The sequence below is a fragment of the Psittacula echo genome (assembly GCF_963264785.1).
Source record: "Psittacula echo genome assembly, chromosome: 2".
NCBI classification, from domain to species: Eukaryota; Metazoa; Chordata; class Aves; order Psittaciformes; family Psittacidae; genus Psittacula; species Psittacula echo.
Genome location: NC_137737.1, coordinates 141,705,016 through 141,730,450, shown reverse-complemented (window position 1 = coordinate 141,730,450; position 25,435 = coordinate 141,705,016). Strand labels below are relative to the sequence as shown.

Here is a 25,435-nt window from a genome sequence, read left to right as displayed (position 1 = left end):
AACCAACAGAACAATAATTTAAGAGGATTAAAAGGAGCTAACAAAATTGAAGACGTGGGAAGACTAGAAGGAGAGGTGAGGAAAAAGGGGGTAACAATTCGCCTGGAGAACTGACTGTGAATTCTGAAATAACAGATAATACAAATTTGCATCTATCTGTTGACTGACATGCAGAAAATGAGAAACTATATTAACTTAAAAAAAAATATTTGTTCACAGTCTAGACAGTAACAGTGAAAATAAACCACTTTTCTGTATCCTTTAGAGGCAGCTTAGGACTTGCTTCCTTCACTTCATACCACATCTGTTGACATCTTCTTGCTGGCACTTCTTACAGAACAGTAGTTCAAAGTTTTTATGTTTTCAGAATAAAATCTTTAATATTAAAGCTGAGGCCAAAAAGCAGTTAAAGACAAAATGCATTTGATTGTTTATTTATCCCCAATGTAATATTATTTTTTAAAAAAATTCTGGTGGGAAGTCTATTTCACATTAAAAATCCGTAGCCTGCATCAGTGAGATGCCATCTTGCTCCAAACTTCAGGATACAAATAAACCCTTCCCTCCTAAAACCATGTAACCACTGGAAAAACTAAACACATTAATTAAAAAGTACATCCCTCCCAAACACAAAAACAAACCCACAAAATAAAGTAGAAGCCCACTAACTTCAAGAATACTCATGTTTGTGTGTGTGTCTGATGTCTGCCTTTATTCTTCTGCTTCTCAGAGCAGCAACACATGCAGACATACACGTGTATGTGCTGTTGCTTTGAGAGGTAGCAGACTAAGGCAGAAATCAGACATAAATAATTCTCTACATGTACTAAAGTCATAAATAATAACTGTACCAAAGTATCACAATAGTTACCAGACCTCTCTTAGACCTAGTGAACATAATTTCAGTTTCTTAAGGTTAGAGCTGTGTATTTTATTAAAACATATGTGCGCAACATATAACCGAAGCTCTGAAAATTTATGTTACTTAAGCACTTCATGAGTGAAATGACCAAGACCAGACAAAACAGAGCATTAGTGTAGCTGAAATGCAGCATGCTCCACACACGCAACAGGCTCCTTTAGAACTGGACCAAGTTTCATGACAAAAAGTCTTCGATTCTTGTGAATTGCCTTTTCGTCTCACCAGGAAGTGATGCATACTTCAGTATGTACTAAAAAAGTTATTTTTGCAACCAAAACCCCACCTACTGGAACACAAAAATCTGCAGAAGTACATGGCAACTTGACACAAATATACTGATTTTAAGAAGGAAAGCTTGGTGCTTTAGCTTTTCCTGGAATGTTACATACCAAGGTAAAAGCATATGCATGGTGGCAAGAGAAAACTTGAGGGATTTACTGCCTGAATAGGAACCCCAATTTTACAGTTACACCTTAGCATTTTTTCCAATAATTTCAGACAAAATAGGGTTAACGTAACAGAAACAACAGTCACATTTACTTAACCATTCTTCAGCTGCTAGAATCTAAGCAGCAGAATTTTTTGGATTTCAGTTTCAAGGAAGTCTTCTGTATAGGTTAGGATTATATTAAAATTCCCAATATAAACCACACTACATGCTTCTAGCTCCAATACACAAATCCTCTGCCCCTCTCAAAATGATTATTCACACCATTCTTGCACCATAGTTAAGCCATATTACAGCTTGGCTTAATGCCAGATTAAGAGTTAAGTCTCTCCCGTATCTTACTCTTGGAATAAGAGAACACCAAGAGGTCAAGTAAAGATCTTTTATAAAGAAGTTCTCAGTTTTACTTTATCCTGTCCAGCTTCTAAAGCACTCAAAGCTAACTGTTACAGACTTACTTATTTTCATGTCAACCCTATAAATGTTATTTATAGGCTTAATTATATTTCCAGTATATAACATGACAGATACTTCTCACTTTAGTTTCCCTTAGTAACCACAAATGTGAAAAGCTGACTGCAGCATAGTTTGAGGGTCATTTCAAGAACAGAACAGGCACAGAAAGGCTCCATTTTCAGATACTGCTGCAGAAACAGATTTGTGCAGTAGAAGGCATAGATCTACAAAAATCATTAGAATGCCAGAAGGTCAGTATCAAGATATAGCTCCCCCCCAACTTCATTCTGTTATTTCTCCTGATATCAACAGTTTATTAATAATGCTGAAGGCAGGGAACTTGCACGATTTTATAATTGTTATTTACTGTTTCTAACGAGTTACCTAAAAGTGAATGATCAGACCGATTAGCTTGTTTTTTGAAGAAAAAACAAAAACAAACAAAAAACCAAACCCCAAACCCATTACTTAGCTACTATTAGCTAATTTCCAATTTAACACCTGTCAAAACAAGCTATTAGATACATACAATTCTAAGCTTAAAAGGTAATGCAAATGATTGTTTTGCTTATATTTTGTAATGAAACTAAGTCTGTACTTGCTATGCAATGACATTCTAACAATAAAACAGTAACTTACAGAATATTCAATAGTCCCTCTAGGCTTTTGAAAAGACATTCGCCGCCCATCTTTCTTGTCTGGGGTCTTCTTCTGGCCAGTGTCTGAAAAAAATTGAGGCAATGTGCGTGTTAAATTCATTTTACTCTCTCAGTACTGTCACAGGCTGCTGACTACAGCCCCGTGGGCAGACATCTAATTCACCAGTTAAACAGCTTGCTCCCGGTGACTCTGTCTAACAGACAACCGGCTGCTGTAATAGGAACTTCATTCCTCTGCAGTGCTTTAAGGATTTGACCAATACAAACCACTGATAACTAGGAATCAACTAACTGCTCTCCAGGAAGCTATTGATGAAGGAGGACTAAATAGGAGATTGACCCCAACAGGCAAGCAATGTTTCTGGACTACTGGGTTTAATAGATGCTATATCACTCCCATCCTGCTTTTGTCCAGAACAGGGGTGATCTAGAGTTCCTGTATATTTGATCTAATCAGTGCAGATTTTTTGTCACTGTTTGGTAAGAACAGAGCATTTAAAGCTTTTGTATAAAACAACGCTAGTGTTTAACTTCAGAGTTATCCTGGTCATAGCAAATACATACAGCCTGTACATATACAATATAGATTCTAAATAAATAAACATCACAAGTTAAGAACTGTTCTTTTTACTGGGGCATTGTATTTTGATGACTTCCATTTCACATGCCTGAACCATACTCTACCTTTTTATACTAATTGGCTTGATACTTATGATAAACACAATGCAACAGTGTACTTACATGATTCAACATAAAGCCTTTAATTTTACATCTCCAGAAAAAAGTGGGGATTTTGACATCCAATTATATACACATTAATTTTTGAAATTGATCTCTTAAATTAGGTCTCTGTCACAAAGACTCCACCTTAAATAGTTAAATACCTGCTATTAAGGAGCCCAAAATATTTACATGAGATATATGTTTTCCAGCCACAATGGGATTAGTTATACTCCCATTATGATACATTAAAATTTTTGCTACCATAACTGAATATATTTAGTCAAATATTTCAAAACAAATTAATAGAAGAAACAAACCTTACAAAACTGACAAATACTGGCATGAATTTCATATATCCCCTCCCAAAGTTCTTCATGGACAGCTGAAACTATCAAGATACAGCGTGGGGTGGGTGACGGACCAAACCAAAACCAGACAAAAACCCCCAAACAAATTATATAGGAAGTTCTGCACTGCCAAGAAAGAGGGAGAGAAACATCTTACAATTGCTACAATAGGGCAATCTGCAAAGGACAACAATAAAAGTGATTTCTAGCAGACTCAACGTAAGTACTCTCCTGGGGTATTTTTTTATATAAGGGAATAAATATTTGACTAATTCTACTTTTTTTATATCTTGAAAAAAGTCTGATGGAGAATGTTCCTATACCTACAAGATAAAAATTCATTTATAGATTATATTACTTATGGTAATATAGCTATGAATGACAGTCAAGACCCTAAACCTACTTTAAAAAATTTCTACAATTTTTAAATTCTGAATACTGAGGTACTGTAACTCCGCCTCCTGTCTTCATTCAAAGCATTAAAAGCTATTTCTTCCCTTATTTACTTATTGCAGCTTTTAAAAAGTTACATAAATGAAACATTAATTTCTGTTTATATTAGTAGCTTTTAAAGGCACAAGTAACATCTCTAGAGGAAATTAAGCCAACTCAGTAATGAATGGCATCACTCTAAGTTTGTGTGTAGACTTAACAGTAGCCAATATTCTCCTCTTCCACATCAAATATTTTGCTACTGAAGTCTGTACCTGACTGCAACAACAGATGCCCCCCCCCCCCCCCCCCCCCGGAAGCTACTGAAAAACTGAAACAACTGCTTGACTGTAGCTCTTCCAAATTTTTCATCTCATATCAAAGTTTTGCCAGTAGCCTAATCATTTACTTGCAACAGCAGTCTAGTTCACATACTCCTAAGCAAAAGTCAAAGAATGTAGTTGAAAAACGATGGACCTCATCCAGAATTCCATATATGCCTTAATTATACATGGAGCATCCCTACTGTAAAACAAGCATCTTCTTGCACTGCTGCTGGCCCACCCTTCCCCCCCGATAGAAACAGAGAAGCCCTATACTACAAATGTATATACACACTTCACCCATATATAGCCCAATGTTGTTTGTATCTGTTCATTTTCTTTCCTAACTGAAATTTAAGCTTCCTTTTTCCTCTTGTTAGTTCACGTATAAGTATCTAAAATGTCTGCAGACAGGTGCCAATCAAGAAGTCAAGGTAAGTTAACTTCTCCAGTAACTGAGCAGTAGAATAAAGGCTTGCACAAATAACCACTTCTGTTTCTTATGCCAGAAATAAAAAAGGAAGGAAAGCTATTTGTTCTTCAGGGCAGGAGGACCTGCTGCTTTAGACTTCAGGGCACTCTCAACTTCAGGAAAGTAAGAACAACCAGGGGGAAGGGGTGGGAAAGGAAGGTCCCTGTTGGAGGCACCCTGGAGGAAAGCAGATGCCAGAGGAACTTCTACCACAAATTCACCAGGAGCTTATTAGTTGCAGTTTATTGTAGGTTGTTACTTTTATTTCATGTTATCCCCTCCCCTACCTAAGACTAATTCCCACCCTTCCCATCAGTGCCCACTTTCATTCCTTCCCTCTGTGGTAGCATTACTTCGCCTTCACTATATGGATACAGATTCAGGTGTTTCATAACCTATTGAAAAAAGCCCCCCAAGTCAAGAAGAGCTGGAGGCAGGCAGGGCTGAAGCAAAAACTAGGGCTTTTGTACAGACAATTACAAACCAGGGCTTTGACAGTACTGGCCACAGCTGTCAAAGCCCACACCTTTGTTCACAGGCTGAGTGCTTGAGCTGCCAGTTCCTACAGAAAACATCCATTTCACCTAACACCTTAGAAACAAAACTAGGAGGCCTTTCAACTGTGAAAATAAGTCACAGTAGCAGAGACATGAATTCAGCCTCGTTGATGGCATACTGCAAAGCCTCCAACTACTTCTCACTGAATGAGATGGGTATTTATTTTTGAGAGATATGTAAACACATCTTTCAGCCATTCTTGTTCTCCTAGTATTCTAGGGAGCATGCAGAAGTGGATACAGCATAAGAAGCAGTGGTCTGAAAAGACCTCAACATCAACAAGAATCAGTGTCATCCTTTCATTTTACTCATTTCCTGATGGCAACTGCTGCACAAAGCTCATCTCATTAGGTTACACACAATCATTATCTCGTCTGCCAGCAGAGACTACCAAAGGCTGATGTACTCAGACTACAAGAAAAACCTGACACCACTGAACAAGCTGCACACAACCTCAAGAGTCACCAGTAACTTGTTGGACATGGGATCTGTGGTGCTAGGTTATCAGATGTCTAGCTGGGCTGTTTCAGAGAGGAACAAGACCAGACCTTCCATAAAATCAGGGTGGATACTTTAATTCTGAACTACCATTTTGCAGGACTGGGCCTTCACAGCATTTTGAAACGCTGAAGTGAAAAAGTACATACCAGATCCACAAATGACAAAAAAATATTTCTACTGTCTAGGATTTAAAAGACTATAACTAGAAATACACAGAAGGTAGTGTTCAAAATGACACGGGACCAATATTTAGTCATAATTTCATAATGAACGCATGCAGAAATTCAAAATTAAACAACTGTAGCATAAGAATGGTTACATATAATCAGCATAACCAGAGAGACGGACGAACTGTTCTAACATACAAGAGAGGAAAAGGGGTTTTGGGAACATACAGTTTATAAATAAGGCATCTTTTGCCTTAGAATATGTAACAGTCAGTGGCATTATTCAACAGAAATTTGAAGACAACTGAAGTTAAATTCCAATATTTGTGGAGGAGTATCAACTAACAGCCTCTATATGGTCTTATGCCATTGAATTTTGGATGGCTGGAAATATTCCTGTGGCACTGCTAGTTCAAACTGACATGACAAGAGTGACATTTCTAATTTCTTAGCATGTCACCTGAGGTGAATGGTAGACCTTCATTTTTCTGTTTGCTGGTGCTTCTATAGCACATCCTTCTGGCAATAAGAGCTGATAAAGAGAACTCAAGATTTGTACTGTGACTAACAATGCAATAATACATGCTAAGAACTGTTTAGGAGTATCTTCAAGCTCTGCATAGAGCAGGAATGTATTAAATTTTCCTTTACCCTACTATTTTTCTGCATGATAAACTTAAAACTCAAAATACCTTGCAATGCTTCTCAGCTTTTGATTTTCCATTCTTTTCTATGTTAACAGCAATTACAAGGATCACTTTTTCCAGATGAATAAATTGATATATCAAACAGGTATCCTCCGAGATAAAGCAAGTAGCTGGAAAAGTCAACACAATGCCAATTGTTTGTAAGTAATAACTGAGCTTAATATGATCTAGATGAGAAAGATGATTTATTCCCTTTCTTATCCCCCAACAAGAACTGCAAGTTATACATTAGATTTACACGTGTTAGGAAAAAGGCAGAGATGGTAACCTTGTTAAGTGCTTGTCTAGGACAGAGTTTTCACAGGATCTTAAAAAAAAACCCACCCAACCCATGCAGCACATATGGGATAAAGATTTTTAAAAACTGAGTCATAAAAAAGCAAGGAAAAGCAGTCTCTTTTTAAAAATATTTGCAAATACACTGCTACTTAGCAGCACATGAAGCAAGTTTCTAATTGCTAAAACAGAGGAGGCACACATATTATATCTTTATAAGATTAGTTCTGCTTAACAGCCATTAGATCTTTAACTTCTTTTAATATAAACAAAAAAGATTAACGTAGTAAATCTTCATATTCTACAAGGCCTGGTGACATGGGCTTTCTAACAGCAGGAGCTACATCTCAGTAGAGGGACTGTCTCATTGATCCTCCTCCCTCTCCTGCAGATAGATATGCTTATGCTAATTACTGAAATATTCTCAGTTATCTTCCAGTGTCTTAAGAATCAGAAATAAAGAGGCCTTAATAGTAGCCTACAAGATCCTCACAGCCTGCAGTTTTCTAGCCAAAATGGTAGGTTTTCAGACCAAGGCATCATAAACAATGCCCCCTTTAATGTCCTCTTGCTAAGCAACTGCTACTTATTTGTAATTCACTTTCTGACAGTCATGCTCTCAACACTCTTGATCCTTATCACTGCTCTCCACATGATGCTCAACCAAAATCCCAACCTAAATGCATCCAAGACCTCGTTAATACTGCATCAGCACCTCAACACATCAAAATAGTTTTCCTGCAACAGATTCAGCACCGATTCAAATTCTTTTTGTGATTCCCCCTAACAGTAAGCCTCCTTTCTTGTTCCATCTGGAATATGCATGTATACAGTTTAATCATTTTATAAGTTTACTGCATTTTACATATTTGTTTGCAAATAACATCAAACTAGGGGGCCCAGTCAACAGACTTGAGGGCAGGATTACCATGCAGGTGGACCTGGAGAGGATGGAGGATCAAGCTGACAGGAACCTTATGAAATTCAGCAGAACACTTCTCCGCATGGGAAGGAAGAGCCTTTGTGCTGTACAGGGTGCCACCGCCTGGCCAGGGAGTAGCTCTGCTGAAAAAGCCCTCCCATACCTTCTAGCCAACTTCCACACAGATATCAAGACAACAGAACCAGGCTCTTCAGCAATATACCATGGAAGAACAAAAGACAACAGACATAACAGACCAACAGAAGAGCTTCTGACTGGACAAAAGGTAAAAATCTAATTGCCCAGAGCAGTTTTACAGTTTCCATTCTTGGACATTTTCAAGGCCCAGCTGATGAAGCACTGAGAACCTAACCTGAGAACATTGCCTTCCCTGCTTTATGCGGGACTCAACCATCTTGCTTGCAATATCAGTTATCAATAACTATGACTCCTCTCACATTCTTCTGGCAGGCAATGCAGATGCACGAGGCCACCACCAAACCGAGCCCGAGGAAGATCCACACACGTAACACAATGAGGTCCATTGCTTACTGACACACAGAAATTTATCATTCATACACGTAGTAACTTGAAAAGCAGCCACGTGCATGCGGGATGTCATAAAGCATCAGCTTCAAAACTGTTTTAATGCTAGAAATGGAAATTAACCGGAAAAAATAAGACATGAATGAAATATGATGCATTAAAACAAAAATGCAAGCAAAGGACACTAGATTACTAGAATAAACCATATTTAGATTATAAACTAACCTGGCAGGTAATTGGAGCTCCTATAAACGGAACTTCAGTAAAACATTTGATACATAAGAATCCCATTGAACAGCAAGAGCAGACCAAGAATTGTAAACTATGTCAAAAATTCAGTAGAGGGGAGAGTGAAATAGAAACTAGCATAATGGAGGGGTCTATTAATGAGTTCCCAATGGACTAGTTTTGAAACCAGTTCAATTGTTCATCAGCAAACAAACTCAGAAGCACAATCAAGAACAAAGGCTGCAGAAAAAGTCCCAAAGCTTGGAGGGAAAAAACGCCCAAAAAACCCCAACCCAAAACCAAACCAAAACAACAATAAAAAAACCCAACAGAGCAAGATGTAGCAGTACAAACCATAACATGAAGTAAAATATCATTTAGCATCACATGCACCAAGGGAATAGTCAAGCACCTCTATATACTAGTAGCGCATAAGTCAGAAGATTGTGCATACATTAACATATCACAAGATGACTGAGTCACCAGCCCGATACATTCCAAGACTACATTTGCTTCTTATGCCTGTACCCACTGAAGTATTTTCAGACATGAAAGTGAAGCATTAGCATTTTTGTAAAGGGTGCTAGTACATTTCACATGTGCTTCATCAGGAACAGTATGTACAAGAAAACTTGCAGAAATTTGTCTCTCCAGTTTAAAGCCTCTCTCATACTTTATCATACACCTCTTAATTTCTTGAAAATAAAGTACTGAGTAAGGATGAAGTGAAGAAATCACTTACCTTATTCTTATGTCTGCTTTATTCTGAGACAGACTTTTAGAAGATACTAACTTTTACAGGAGGACTTGACAGAAGTACCGTAACTTGGCCCTACACATTTATCTTTCAAATGCACTGCTGCTGCCTTCATCATAGTACAGAGGACTGACAAGCCACAAGGCTTAACAGATATACTGTGTATGGTTATCTTACTGGTCAATTCAAAAATTGATAGGAAAAACAGAAATAAATAAACCCACAGGCCACACAGTTCAGAACTGATCAAGTTGAGCCTGAAAAACAACAAAAATTCTTTAATAGCAGGCAGCTAGAACAATTTGTACGACAGACTGGTCAAGAGGATTCTCTGAGCAAGTAGTTCTGAATGACTGGTTTTCATTTCTTTAACTTCTGTACTTTTTGAGAGACATACTGCAGGAAGTCAAGATTGGCTGTGCAGTATATTTTCTCCCTCTATGAAGTGACTGCAGACAGAAGCGAAATGAAAATGCTTAGGAGGGAAGAAGAATGAGACTCCAGGCATGGAAGCATATCCTCACAGAATCCAAGTGTTATCTAGAAAAACATCTTGAGTACATCTACTTCAGCCTCCAGTCTTAAACAGCAATACTGTCACCATCAAATTAGGTCAACTTAAAACTGTACGCTGTGCCAGGGATGGACCACTACCCTATGTGAAGTTTACTCTGTTATCCCCAAGACCTCCCAAGCTGAAATTCATGACCTACTCTCTTCTCAGGAGTAAGAGAAGAGAAAAGAAGGGGCAGCAGCCATGATTAGATTGCCTCTAATCCACCATGGTCTTCTCTTTGCAAGGTTAAAGCCCAGCTCCCTCAATCCCTCCTCACGGGTCATATGCCCCTAAACATGGAACCTCTACAGTTTCTCAGAAGCATTCTCTAACAATGGTACACCAAACCAAAGTGCATATTCATAGTATGGCCCCAGCAGTGTCACTGAAAAGAAGAAAACACATGTCCCTTACTGCTGGCCACAGTCCCTCTTTCAAAGCAGACAACACAAACAGCACAATAAACTGAGACATGCTGTTGGCTCATTTAAGAGGCTTGTATAACACGAGACTCAAATTAAACTGAACATTCAAGTTAATTCTGCAGCAAAGATAACCCTCAATCACACAGTCTCTAACACCTCACTTGCATCTTCAAGCAAATAAAAATGCATGCAACTTCGATATGCTAACATCTACAATATTATCAATAAACAAGAAAGCTACATTTCATTCCAGGTGAATCTATGCATACATACATGCTAGCTCTTTCTAGAAATTATCAAGAGACTACCTTCAGAAGTATTTCAAAGCCCACAAGGCTGTTTTGCTGTTCTGGGTTGGGTTTTTTGTTTGCTTGTTCATCCTTTTTTTTTTTTTGTTAAGGAATTTTACACTGAAATCGTTGGTAGCACTTTTACTAAAGTCAGATAGTTTCTCCAGAATTTCTGGTTCTCCTTGCATTTTTATCCTCCACCACAATCATTAACAGATAAAACACCTTCCTAAAGTTATTTCACTGACTTGGCTGCTGACACAAGCAATGTAAACTGGTTAAACAGGTTTACAGCCTCCTGTGGCACTACTCAGTCTCCCAGCTTCTCCTCCTTCTCCCTACGAAGAAATACTATAAACCGTTCTGCACATACCCAAAGTAGTACACAGGCTCAGAACAGTGATTTAAGGTACAGCATTTGAACAGACTTGCCTCCTGGACTTGGAATCCTTGTAGAGCTGCTCAACTGTTTAGAAAGACAAGCAAGAAAACAGTAGAACTTAAATCTACAAATATTACATGAAAAAAAAGAGAATTAATTTCACTTCTACAATACAGTATGAATAAACCCAGTTGTTTTGTTTCAGAAATGTGGAAACAGGGCTTTAAGGTATTTGTGAAAAACTGTTCTTTTAAGAAGTAAAGCATAGTCAAAACTGAACCATGCAAGAACAATGAACACTGACAAGATTTTTCTGAAAGTCTTAAGTGGGGAGAAAAAAGCTAGAGTAAAAATTAGGCCTGGATCCTGAACACCACACACAGAGATTGAACATTCGGAGTAGCTGGGATTTGCCATTAAGGTTTTAGTTAATGTCAGGGGACCCATCTCTAATTAAAACAGTTTGGATTTCAACTGAAGTATCCTAATTATTGTTACAAACTTCTACAGCACTCATTACCAGGGTACAGGCAGCTTGTAGAAGCCAGCAAAACATTTGCCAAAGAAGAATCCTACAGTCACAAGTATTTTTTTCTGCCCGTAACTGACCCTGTGAAGGAGAAGACAGAATGGGGCAGTCAAGATCTAATTGCCTTGCACAATGTGCTTTGCCTAGGTGAGGAAAACCCCTCAGCATGGTTCTGTCAAAAAGGCACATCGAATTATATATACACAGAAACCTACACTCTTTCCGGAACTGCAGCCATATTTCATTAACACAAATCTTAAGTACTACATTATAAAAGTATCTGAGGAAATACTGTTCCTGCTCAAAGCCAGGGAAAAGCCAAAAGATTGTTAACAGTCTAAGTTGATCCTTTGTCCCAGGGCAAGAGGGGAAGAAGAATCATAGAGATCTTTTTGCTTCAAGAAATCACACTTATCACAGCAGACTCTTCAGACCAACAGCTGAACACATGGCCTTGTAATAATTAAAAGGCCAGCAGATGCTTAAGAGTTTTACTGATATTTCACTTCTGCAAAAGAACATAAGCAATCTTTGTCAACAAGCCTTTAACAATTTGTACAGGCCTTACTCAAAGTACTTAATTTCACTGCTGAAAACCAACTTACTGCCTCTTTCTCTCCCTGTATGTCTTGGGGAAGAGGGACACCGAATAAAGAAAGAGGTACTGTAAATATAGGTAGTTATCTATTATTCTTCTGTGCAAGAAGTGTGATTTAAGGCACACAAGGAGACATCATCTACATCTGACAGGCTGCATGAGAATTCCTACTGTCTTGTCTACTAAAGTAACAGATTTTGTATCTCTTGAGGAAAAAACTATTTTACTCTTCTACATGGAAGGAATTAAGAAATTTTATTGTCTTTAATAATACTTTTCAGTAGAGACCTGACTTCAACCTTACCTACAGACTATGATAAATATGCAATCAACCACTCAGCACAGAGCTTCCTGAAATGGAAAAAAGGGCAAGATTTACTATTCATTGTATACAGTTCTTGATATTTTTATAAAGTACTTTCACAAATTTAACTTTACACTCTTTCCAACCAGTCCTAAGGCCATGCCACTTTTACAAGCTGCATTATGGTTTGTTTTTAATTTCCAAACAGTAGCATTACCTCCCTAGAGTCCTTATGGACCAGTCCTCTTCTGCATACAGTCTGCGTACATTCGCTGTCCACCCTCCAGTTCTCATGGTATTGCTTGCCAACCTGAGTGCTCACTTCAGATGAGTACATTACAATATCCATACTTACAGCCCAAAGGCCTCTTGCTCTCAAGCACAGGACAAAGTCTCCTGACTGTCCTGTTGGACCACTGAAAGCCAGGCAGCACTTTACTTCTGCCCTTACCATCACCAAACCTACTTCCAAAGTACTACTGCCTGTTCTTCAGTAGCACACAGGAGCCAGACACCACCTCGTACAACAGAGCTCTCACTCCAGGGAGCTTGTGTTTCAGTCACCTTCCCTCACCCGGCTCAGTAACAGTACCAGGGGAAAGTGTGTGTGGGAAGGCAGCAGGTAATGAAAGTAAGTGAAACAGGACTGTCGTGAAATCAGGAAGACGTACAGCAAGAGCAAGGCTGGCTTTTGTACTCTACCCGTCCTGTGCCACCACTCCTTCGGGGCGCAGGCTCCGCTCAGGCAGCCACCGGGCACATGCAGGAGCCCCGAGCCCGCAGCGGGACAGGCCGTGGCCCACGTACCGCTCCCCCCACCTTGGCGGTGTTCGACCGCCGCCTCCTCCCTCAGCCACCGCTCACAGCTGCCTCGGCGCAGCCCCGTCGCCAGAGGGAGGCCCAGAGCCCGCTGCAAGTCTCCCGGCCACGCGGGCCGCTCCCCGCTGGGGAAGTGGTCCTCTCCTCTCCCCCTCCTGCTCCCATTCGCGCTTCTCCCAGAGATCGCTCCTCTCCAGGAAAGCTCGGAGGGGCTGAAAAGCCGAACCTGTTACCGGGGAGGCTCCTGACCGGCCGTGGACGGCGCCGGCCCCCCCCCCCCCCTTCCCAGCCGGTACCTGGCGCCGGCTCGGCGGGACTCTGTGCCCCTCGGCTCCGGCCGTCCTGGAAGCGGACCTGGCGGAAGCCGCCAGGCACGACGCCCCAGAGGCGGCTGGCAGTGCCGCGCAGGAGGCGGCCGCCCTTGCCGGTGAAGGTGGTGAGGTAGTCCATGGCGCCAGCTATTAACGGCCGCGGCACCCCATTGCCGGGCCGGACACGCAGCTCCGCCAGCCCCACTCCACTACTTGGGCAAACTTTGGAGCTTGGCCCCGCCTCCATTTAAAGGGGCCGCACCGCCCCCGGCGGCGCTGGGCGCGGACGGTTGCGACCTGGTAGCCGCGTGGGGAGGGGGCCGCGACAGCCGAGGCCACGGGGGCCTGAGGCCACCCTTGCTCCCCTCGCCTGCCCGGGGCAGGACCCGGAGCAGGGGCCTCTGCCGGGGCCAGAGCATATCCGCTGACGCCACGTGGGGCCGGGTGTCGCGGTGCGGGGCTGTGCGTGTGAGGCCGCCCTCCGGCGGAGGGACAGCGGCTCCTAAGGCGGAGGCGCCTCCACAGCAGCCTCATAGCTTTCCAGCTAGTCATTGTTTTTAATACAGGCCGGCGGAGCGAGGAAGCGGCCTTCCGAACTGCTCTGCTGCTGCAGGAAGATGGCCCGTCGTGGGCAGGGCTGTTAGGTGTGAGGCCCGAGGTCAGGACGGGTGGGCACCTGGATCTCCTCACCGACTGTGTGACCACTTGGGACATCGCTGCCTTTCAGTCTCAGGCAGGCTGACGGCCACCTGTACATCTTCATGAACTTACCTCCAGTTTGGGATTTTATAGTTATGTTTTGTGAAAGCTCACTGCTTAACAAGCATGTGCTGCAAAGCTTTCTATTAACTTTGTAACTTTTATGTTCCAGCTTTCCTTTACTAAGAACCATGGAAATCAAGAGTCAAGGCATCTTTTAAGTCTTCTCCCAGTTTTTGATACTAAGATTTTTACCACTGTAACTGTAAAACAAGACCAGCTGTGAGTGACACTGTCTGGTTTTGCTGTTCTGTTTTCATCCCTCACGCTCTCAGTTTCCTGTCATCTGGGATGACACTCTCCTTGCTGTGCTAGGCCAGCCCGTGTCTCCCTGCTCTCCTTAAGAGTATTTGCCCATGTTGATACCTGACTCAACCTTTGAACTGACTATGTCAGTTCAGCCTTCCTGCAGAACCTACTAGATACACAAATGTTTCTTTCTTTTTTAAAAAGACGTTTGGTTTGTGGTGTTCATTTGTGCCCTCGCATTTTTTGTCCTCGCAGTTCTTGGGACTTCTAAGGTTTGGAGAAACAAGACCAGTTAGAGCATGATCCAGCCTTTTAACACAGAAAGAAATACCTAAGACTTCGAATCTGTTATTAAAATCTGCTTTACAATGTGTGTTCTAGCAAGTATTGAGGCTGGAAGAACAGCCATATCGTTATATTTAATACCTGTGCCATAGACCTGACAAACAGAACTATAATGTGCTTATATTCTAAACAGAGAATGATGCAATTATATACTGCATTTAGCTGCAAATGAAAGTATTGTTTAATAAAAAATGCTTTTGTAGAGCCAAATCTATTGTGTACATGCAGAACAGAGGAACAAAGTGCTGAGCTATCTCAACTCCTATTCACTTGTAGCAGCTGCTCAATTAAATCAGTTTAACGTCAGCATTTTGGAGCGCTTATTTCTGAGGGTTACTTGATGTAAACAGTACACTGAAATCAACCTTTCTACTACTTAAATCAGTTCCTGCTCAGGAGATAATGATGCTCAACACTTTTTTTTTTTTTCCCAAAATAAAATGTTTTCTCTGAAACAGAAGAAGAAATTTTCAGCAGAATTAGCTTTCCCTCCCTCTCTCCCCCCAAGACCTGCCAATAGAAATGGGTATGTAATCTATCTGTTCCAGGAGCAATGAATAAATCAGAGTCACTGCATGGTCTAAGTACCACTCGATGTTTGGTATATAAACTATTCTGCCTACCAGATCTGTCTTGCCCTAAACACTGTAATTAGTTTTCATTTCATTACAGTGTTTCTGCTGTGGAGAAGCTATGGTTGGTCTTTAGACCTGTTGATCCTATTTTAGGCAAAATTGACCTACATTTTTAAACTGGGCATTAGTTTACAAAGGTTGTGCTCTGTGCTTTTGAAACTTTGAGCTAGCTTGTCCATCAGAATTCTAGCCACATACACACCTCTCTATACCGATTGCACGTATTTCCTCTGTGGTTTGAAATAGTTCTGGGTTTTTTCTTTCTCTTCCAATCCTGTGTTATAGAATCATAGAATTGTTTAGGTTGGAAAGACCTTTAAGATCACTGAGTCCAACCTTTAACCCAGCACTGCCAAGTCTACCACTATACCATGTCCCAAAGTGCCACATCTACGCGTCTTTTAAATACTTCCAGAAATGGTGATTCAACCACTTCCCTGGGCAGCCTGTTCCAGTGCTTGACAACCCTTTGGGGGAAGAAATTTTTCCTAATATCCAATCTAAACCTCCCCTGGCCCCTGAGGCTATGTTTATTGTTATATAGCAATGATAGAAGCTACAGATTCAGATTCAGCTAACATTCTGAAGCATTCAAGGTAACTATTTTGATAACTATGAATTAGTTACATTTTACCTGTCTTCATCTGCTTTGTTCACAGGTAGTCTAACTGAAGTATAAAACAATCACCTACTGCAATACAATTTTCATTAAAATCATTGCCCATACTCAAAAGCATCCATTTAGCAATGTTTTTACTTAAAAAGAACAAATCCTTCAATTGAACTGCCTTAACTGTAAAAACAAGATTTAGGTATCTGTGTTCAGAAAAGATAATAGTACTCTTTAAGATCAGAGACACTCATTGACTACTGATAAAATTTCAAGGCATTAAGGTAATACAATTATTAATAGTACATTGTTATTACATTGTGAAGAATACAGTCAGAGCTATACTACTTCAGTAGGCCTCTTCAACACAAAAATTCAGTAGTACTATTGTGGGCTTTAAGATACTGTTTCTACTTTGTTGTGCCATGCCTATGATAGCAAGATTTTTGACAAAGATGTCCAGTCTGAAAGGCTTAATCCCATGTTATTCATAACATCTAATATACTGGGATTTAAGATTATAGGCCACATTTCCCTCTGAAAAGCTTTGCAACATTTCTCAACTTCTTCATGGATAGTAAAGATGTAAATACTACATACATAAGCAATGAGTGTCCCTTTTGCCATAGAACGAAACCAAATGTAAATATGTTCTACACACTTACACTGATCTTGAACACCTTTATAGAAACTTGACTGTTGCTGCCTTTATGTGCTCAGTGTCTAGAAACAACGAGGACTTCACTGAGGGGTGGGCTAGTGTTTCTGTTTGATCTCTGAATGCACAACAAGGATCTCTCCTGGGTTTATTTTCTGGCCTGTGATACCAGGTGCAGAAACTAGCATCACTGATATCACAGAGCTTGTAAGTCAATCACTTAAAACTGGCCCTCCAAAAGAAGGAGCTGGCCTCACCTGCTCTTCATATAATCATGGCATGGTTTGGGTTGGAAGGGACCTTAAAGCTCATCTAGTTGCACCCCTGCTGCCATGGGCAGGGACACCTTCTACTAGACCAGGTTGCTCAAAGCCCCGTCCAACCTGACCTTGAACACTGCCAGGGATGGGGCAGCCACAGCTTCCCTGGGAAACCTGTGCCAGCGCCTCACCATCCTCATAGTAATTTTTTTTTTTTTCCCTAATATCTAATCTAAATCTCCCGTCTGTCAGTTTAAAGCAATTACCCCTTGTCCTACATGCTGTTGTAAAAAGTCCTCTCCAGATTTCTTGTAGGCTCCCTGTAGACACTGGAAGCTACTCTAAGGTCCCTCAAGCCTTCTCTTCTCCAGGCTGAACAACCCCAACTCTCTCAGCCTGTCTTCACAGGAGAGGAGCTCCAGACCTCTGATAATCTTTGTGGCCTCCTCTGGACTCACTCTAACACATCTGTGTTCTTCTTATGTTGGGAGTTCCAGAGCTTGTGCCTGTTCCTGTGCTATCAGTATGAGCACAAACATTCATTTAGCATGTTGGTGAACCTGCAGTAAAGGTGATCCATTTAAGAGCATCTTCTAGTTTAGACAAAGCTAATTAAACTTTAGTTTGTAAACACCTGTGGAAGCACAACCTGCAAAGAAACAGAAGAGCAGAAGTGGCTGGACGAGAGGACAGGAAGGGAGGAAAGTGCAAGCCAGCCTATTTGTCTTCAGGGCCAGTCTATGTTAGCTCAAACTGACAGTGCAACTGTGGCACAAATGGAGATGCCTTCCTTGTATTACACACAAATCCATTTTCAGTAGCTACAGAAATGTCTGACAGAATATATCTGCATTTATGATGCAACACTTAATAACATGTTATGCTAATCTGCTGCTGTATATAAAGGCACAACCTGGTCTTGTAGCTAGATCCCAAAGTACCAAACCAGAGCAGGGGGAGAGCTGCTTGAGCTGCATTCTAAAAGAACAGGTGGTGTAGGGAAGGGAGAACAGGGATCAGTTGTCAAAAAGAAGAAAAAACACAACAAAATAAGGAAAGAATATATATAGAATATTTCAAAGGAGAGGAAAAAAAGATAAAAACACAGCAAGTGGTGCTGACCTATAATTTCTTTAGGGACAGATTTGTTGCTTATGAAAACAAGTGCAAATTGCAGCAGCTAATGCAGGCAGAATGCCAGGAGATGCTGTGCAAGCTTCCTTAGGCCTTGGCCAGTTGTACAGGATGTGGGCTTCTTGCAATTCATCTTGCCAAATTTCCAGCACTACCCCAAACAGTCAGCAGAAGTACATCAGGCACTAACACAAACCCCCTATTTAATTTTGTGAGAAACAAGGTTTGCATATGCTTTCTAAGGTGAGAATCTTGATTTCAGTCATTTGTCAATCAGTCAGTGTTCATTTCTATATAAGCGACTTATACACAAGTATGTAATTTTGACAGTCTGAACCAAATGCCTCATTTAAGCCTCCTTACTCATTCTGCAGGCATCAACTCTCTCAGGTGATGCTAGAAGGATGCTGTACGCCTTTGTTAAGTAGTCTAAATTACCATGTCTGGTCAAGACCTCACCATTTATGTGGTTGCAAAACCCATAATGAGTGGCTAAAATAGGGATTTGAATTAGAACGCTCATAAAAGCCTATCCCCTCCCTCAATTTTTAATGAAACCTATTTTTAGTAATGTAAAATAATCCAGGAATTGTTTTTTCCTAGTGAAAAAGAGAAACTTCTAAGACACAGAAAACCAAACTGCAGTCTGTTTTCCGTGCTGTTTCAGTGAAAATTAATTACAATGCAGAATGCACATGCAGCCCTTGAAAGAGAGACTAGAACTGAGGCATGCAGAACTCCCACATTCTCAGGCATATTTCTGTATGAACCCACAAATTTGCATGATGAAGTATGGAAGTACACAGTTCTAGAAGTAAAAATGGTGGCACAAATCTATTTTTGTGATTAAGAAGGTCCAAATAGTTCCAAAGGGCAATTCAGTGTCACTATATATTTGAGAGAAGTTGAAAAGAGATAACCAGTAGGTGACTGAGTCAATGAGCCTGTTTAAAGCAGGTTCTTCAGAGAAAACTGTGGCTTACATGTGTCTGTCCGTACAGGTTTCACAATACCACATCCTCTTTTCAGATTAGACACTCGGCAAGAAGGAAGCTGTCATCTGCATACTAGCCTCAGGAATGCTAAACCTGGAATTTCAGACTTCACCAGGTAGGGATATAATTCTGTTTTCACTAAGCTGCTCCCTGTAAGATTAGAATGAAATGGGGCCAGCCTCTGTCTTGACCGTTGATGCTGTTCACTGTCCAGCAGAAAATGTCACATTGAAGGGACAAGACAGAATAAACACGGGCACCAAGGGAATTTGGAGTCCTTGGCTCTGGGCTGGGATACTTCAAGTATAGCTTATGTTTTGTATCTGATTATTTGTGAAATAACACTGAGACAGGAAGCCACTACAGCAGCTGTTTTAGGGGAGCTGCTTTCTCAGTAGGAAACTGAATCAAATTCCTACTTTATTAATATTTCAAATCTGGCTCAATAAATCTTCCATTTCCTTTTGTGGAAGCTGTAGAAAGGTACCACAACTAGACATTACGTTTCTCCAGGCTGAGAACATTTGGACCTGGGGCATCTCAGCTGCCCCTTACAATGCATTTAAGCATTGAAACATGCAGTCCTAAAGGCTGTTCCTTAGGTTTAATTTCATAATATTTGAGTACCGTAACATTTCCTGTGTTTATTTTATGTCACATCAAATCTAAAGTTTCAGGAGGACAAGCCACTGCTGTCAGATGTCACTGCAACATCTGACCTGTTTGTGCTTTGTATGTTCTGATACAGGTTACAGTTACATAAATGTTTTTGTTTGTTAGGTTGGTACCTAACCTAATCCAAGTCAGACTATATTTGGGAGAGCCCAACAAATCCTTGTCACCTTTGAGGATAAAGCAATTTTTGCTTTTCTAGCCAGATTCCAAAACTCTTCATACCACACTTTAAATTGGAGAGTAAATATAGGAATACCATACAAATAAAATGTACAATCCAATCTAGGACATTACTGAAAACAGGAAAAAAATAAATGTTAATTGATTCACAAGTGTCCTGTACTGGCACACACAGCATAGTTACAAAAATGCATACTAAGCGTATGAAACTGAATAGAAGTGAGTGAGTGTATCTTACTCCATAAATACACTTAACTGCATCCTGCAGAATAATTAGATCAGATATCAAAAGCATGCCATAATTTTTTGACACTTGGAAGCACCAAATTTCAGCTGCATATGGTCTGAATTTTCAAGTATTCAAGCAAATAATAACCTTTGCTGCCTGCAGTTACACATCTCTGAAAAAATATATCCCAGAGTCACTATCCAACTGTCACTGATGCTATAAGTTTTTTTAAAAAAAGCTGTGTCAGAATTAACATTAGAAAAATGTGTATTCTAAAGCTAAATCTGTATTTTTTCCCAAAAAAGTATATTTACGGTTAGATGACTATATGGCACATTCTACAATAACATATCATGTCAGCATTTGTTAAATATCAAAGATACCAACACAGAAATTTTCAAATAATGGCCTTGAAGACAAAAGAGTATCATACTGGGACTTTTCCATGTTTATGGCAGAACTTTAGTTTCAACTGCAATTACAAAGCTCTCTATATAGACTGCCTTATCAAATAAACATGAAATGACCTCCAGGTCTTCAGTTCATACTTATTTGGTCAGTAGTGGCTTCTTATAAACAGAATGTTCTCTTCTGTTCAGGAAATTCTATGAAAATTAATTTGGACCCTAAGAGGTATGCATGTGTGTGCATGCATATACAGATGCCTGTGCAGTTTAAGGATGCTCACTAGGTATAAAACACTAGCTGAACAAAGTTAATTTTCAGTAGACACAGATGTCTCCATCTTAATTTCATCATCTCATTGACATTTTGTTCTTTCATCATGTGTTTTGAAACTCGATGTGGAAAACACTGACAGTATAAACTGATGACTCCGTAGTATTTACTAACTAATCCCGTCCTCCACAGAGGTATAAATTATGCAAATAATAAATAATTGCTTACAAAAGGTGATCAGAAAATTTATTATTCCTCAGGTATTTAAATCTAAAGCAAACGGTCTTGACTTTTTTTCCTTTTTGCTTTATAACTGTAACTATTTTTTCCTTTACAGTCATTAAATGCTTATCATGTTGTTAATGTACTGTATCCCTGTAAGAAGGTTACTTATACTTGCTCAGAAAAAATAGAACTGGATTCCAATTCACAATAGACCTTTTTACATTGCCAGACTGGTTCATAATAAAATAGAATGTCCCTCTGGTAGGATAGAGTTGTTAAAATTCAGTTCCGCCATATACCATTTCTGAATACTAAGCAATCATATCACAATTGACATTTCAAATCAAAGCATTGATACAGTTCATTAAAACAAAAAACGTCTGGTTTTGATCAGTATCTTGCCACCTCATGACCATGACTTACGACTTGTGGGTATTTCTCATAGTTATAGCAAGATCCACATACTTTAGAAAGCCTTAGTCCTGTCTTGGGGGGGGAAAGCTCACTTGAAGTGACTCTGTATGATACTAAAGGTTCAGTCTGTTTGAAGACATAATCGACTGCTTCTCACATGCTCCCACTGTGTTCAGTTGGCATCAAATCATTTTCCAGTTCATCATGGCTTTTAGCTACAGGTTATGAGTTTTCATTGTAACCTTTAGACATGAAGATATCTAAGATACAAGGATCCCTTTAATGGATTCAAACAAAGTGATTTTTCTCAGACATCTGGGAAAAGCAGACTTAAGGACAGCTGATGAGCAGCCACACAATGCCAGTTCTAAGTAGGAATGCCATCTGAAGTACAGTGGTATTTTATAGATAAATGGGTCAAAAATATGATCAGAATTTTATCAGGAGCCAGAATAAAGCTAATGGCAACAGCTGATCCTTCTGGTTGCAATTCTATTCTTGTGACAAGGATTACTAATTTTCTATTTTATTTACTCCTGCTTAGGCAGTGCATTCTAGGATTAAGGATTAGTTAAAAAAGGAAAGTGAATTCTGTTCCATCCCTTGCTACCTGTTTTGTGCTTGTTCTCCTTAAGTAAAGTAAGTGTATGAAAGCCTTTTCTACATACCTTTTCCCGAGCCATCTAAATCTGTGCAGGACATTCCTGAAATTTTCTTTTGAATGAAAACCGAGAGGGAGTATGTTGATCTTATTCGGAGTAAGTTCTGCTTTTTCTTTAATGTTAAATCTTGCTTCTTAAGGAACATCTGGTCTCTGTCTCCCTCCCTCCCCCACTGGCACCACATCAGAAACATATGCCTGATTCATTTGCTCCCATAGTATCATGCAGAAAACCTGTGGATGGTTACTCACTCTGTCCTTTTGGGGATAATTACTACAATTTATCCTAAAAAATCAAATACATCACTTCTACCTAGTAAAATCATTTGAAAGCTGTCCATTACTATATTATTTCTGAATTAAGAAACTGTATCATCTACACACTAGTTTTCACCCTGAGATTTAGCAGCTTAACTTTCACCTCTCTCTCTGTCTTTGATTACTGTCAGTTATCCCCAGAAATGATTTGAAGTCTGTTGTCTCTCTTGCATTCAGCCACATTTAGCTGCAATGCTGTATACACACCATTGAGAACCCATGCACATACACAGCTTTAAAGATCCTGTTTGCCTTTCTGATTAATTTCCTTCTATGTGTTTAGATGGGCTCTTCTGTAGGCCTCATTTAAAATGCTTAATGGCATATCTTCCAATCTTCCTCGTATTTCATCTGAGAATGAAATACTGTGTACACATACTGTATATAAAATCCCAAAGAAACACAAGTGATGGGTAATTAATGGTTATCTGTCAAGTTTTTTTACTCCAGTGCTTCAGGATCAAGACTCAGAATTGGTAGGTGATTTGGCTGACAGTGGTTAAGTGTGAAGCACTAGTGACATGCTTGTCATCAAGGAAACAGGTTGCTATGTTTTATATAAGTCAGAAGCTTATTTCTCCCAAATATTGGTCCTAATGTTAATGAATTATACCAGTTCCAGGTTGGAAATATATAGAGCATACTGGTTTAGCCATAAACCTTAGTCAGGCCAACAAACCTTGGTGAATGGTGTCCTGGGTTCAGCAGCAGCAGTCATTTTTTCTCCTTCTTAGTAGCTGGTGCAGCGCTGTGTTTTTGACTTTCGGCCTGGGAACAGAGCTGATAACACCGATGTTTTTAGTTACTGCTCAAATATTTAGCCTGACCTAGGACTTTGTGAGCCTCATGCTCTGCCAGGGAGGAGGTGAAGCTGGGAGGAAGCAGAGACAGGACACCTGACCCAAACTAGCCAAAGAGGTATTCCATACCACAGCACGTCATGCCCAGGAGGTAACTGATTGTTACCCGGAAGGGCTAGATCACTGCTGGGCTGGGGCGAGGTATCGGTTGGTGAGATGTTGTATTCTCTTCCCTTGTTATTTCCCTTATCATTATTATTATTGGTGGTAGCAGTAGTGATTTGTGTTATACCTTAGTTATGGGACTGTTCTTATCTCAGCCCGTGGGAGTTGAAATTCTTCCCTCCAGGAGCAGGGGGAAGAAAGGGTTGGGGGGGGGGGAAGTAGACTGCGTGGTTCTAATTTACGGCCTGGGCTTAAACCACGACAAATGGAAAGGTGATGATTAGAATAGAAGGGATAAAAAAACCCTATTGTTTAGCTTTGATCTGTTTTCTTACAAAATACAAAGGGAAAAAATCAGATATTTGAATAATGATGGAATTTGCCTCTCAAGTTCATACAAATCTGATGTAGCACAAAATCTGATAGTAGCACAATACCCTAACTGTAGTGTAGTGCAACTGTCTCATTTTTGTTCCAGAAGTTGCAGTGATTGGTCCAGCTAATCAGCTGGGCTGGGTGAACTGGTGCAGAAATAAGGTAGTGGTGTTGAGTGCTGAGATGTTGATGCTGTTGCAGGAAACCAGGGCCACATAAGTAAGTCTCACTCTGCATAAAATGCGATTGCTTAATTTTTATTAGTAATCTACCATACTACTTATTGATTATAAAGATTCAGTTCTTCTTAAATATAGAGTATTAAATATGCTGTTGTGGTCTTTCTCATCTGTCTCTTCACGCACCAAAATTACAGCTGTTCATTTTAAAGTTCAGTAGTGCTGAGAGATTCTTAATTGCTGTAATTAAATGTAATCTTTATTAGGAGCCTGAAAGCAATTTGAAAAAAAAACACTTTAATGTTTTAGACTTGTTTTATATCCCCCGTAACTTTGGGGTTTTTTGCACAGAAAGCCTTGCTACATTCTGTGGCAGTAAAGGACCTCCGGTGTTACTAAAGACTTCATGAAGGAATTAAATTGTTAATAATAGAATTAGAGGACATCGGGATAAGTAAAATAGCAAAGTATCAACAAAACTGTTAAGTCTTCATTTGTAAATCTGTAGTTCTTTGAAGGAGTCAGTAAGTGTATGGATAAGAATAATCAGTTTATAGCAGTGTACTTATATTTTCAGATAGCTTTTTCAAGTCCCTCACCAAGGAAATGAAGCTGTTGTAGGATGAGAGGACTCATCAGTTCATATATTTTAAAGTACACAAGCAAGAATCAGATTTCACAACAGAGGAAGAATGATTATCAGTGCAGCCCAACAGAAATTAATGCTTTTCAACTTCCTGGATTATTAGTCTAAAAGGGGAGAACAAGAAGATGCTGGAGTTTGCTGATGATACAAAATTATGTGGGAAAGTCAAATCTAGTGGAAAAAAAAGTTAAAAATTGTTCCATAATACAGATCATAAAAAAAAAAAGGCAGGTGAAATTCACTGTTTATAAATGCAGAGTAAAGACAAGCTTTCCTGAGTGCATGACTATGTTTATACATATACATAGTGATGAGCTTTAAATGAGCTATTACCATCCAGTAAAGAGATATATGAAGATGTCAGTCAACAGATACCTGAAAAGCCAAATAAATATGAATTATTAGAAAAATATAGTTACACTACTCTTCAAATTCTTGTCATGAATATAGAGTACTGCTGGTCACGCTGTTCAGCAGTAGCAGTCATTTTTTCTCCTTCTTAATAGCTGGTGCAGTAGCTGGAATCAGTAGCTGGACACCCTGTCTCAAAAAACAAAAGATGCAATGTATCCAGACATTTTACAGAA

The 25,435-nt window shown here is 39.8% G+C and overlaps 1 protein-coding gene across 1 annotated transcript in view; it reads right to left on the bottom strand.

The window, feature by feature from the left end:
- OXR1 (oxidation resistance 1) overlaps positions 1–13,797 on the bottom strand; it is a gene marked incomplete at its 5' end in the record, with an annotated part of 43,700 nt that extends 29,903 nt beyond the window's left edge. The window contains 2 exons of the mRNA XM_080611722.1: positions 2,466–2,548; positions 13,644–13,797. Coding sequence (XP_080467848.1) covers positions 2,466–2,548; positions 13,644–13,797 — 237 coding nt within the window. The remainder of the gene's footprint in view (positions 1–2,465; positions 2,549–13,643) is intronic.
- Positions 13,798–25,435: the final 11,638 nt, after the last annotated feature.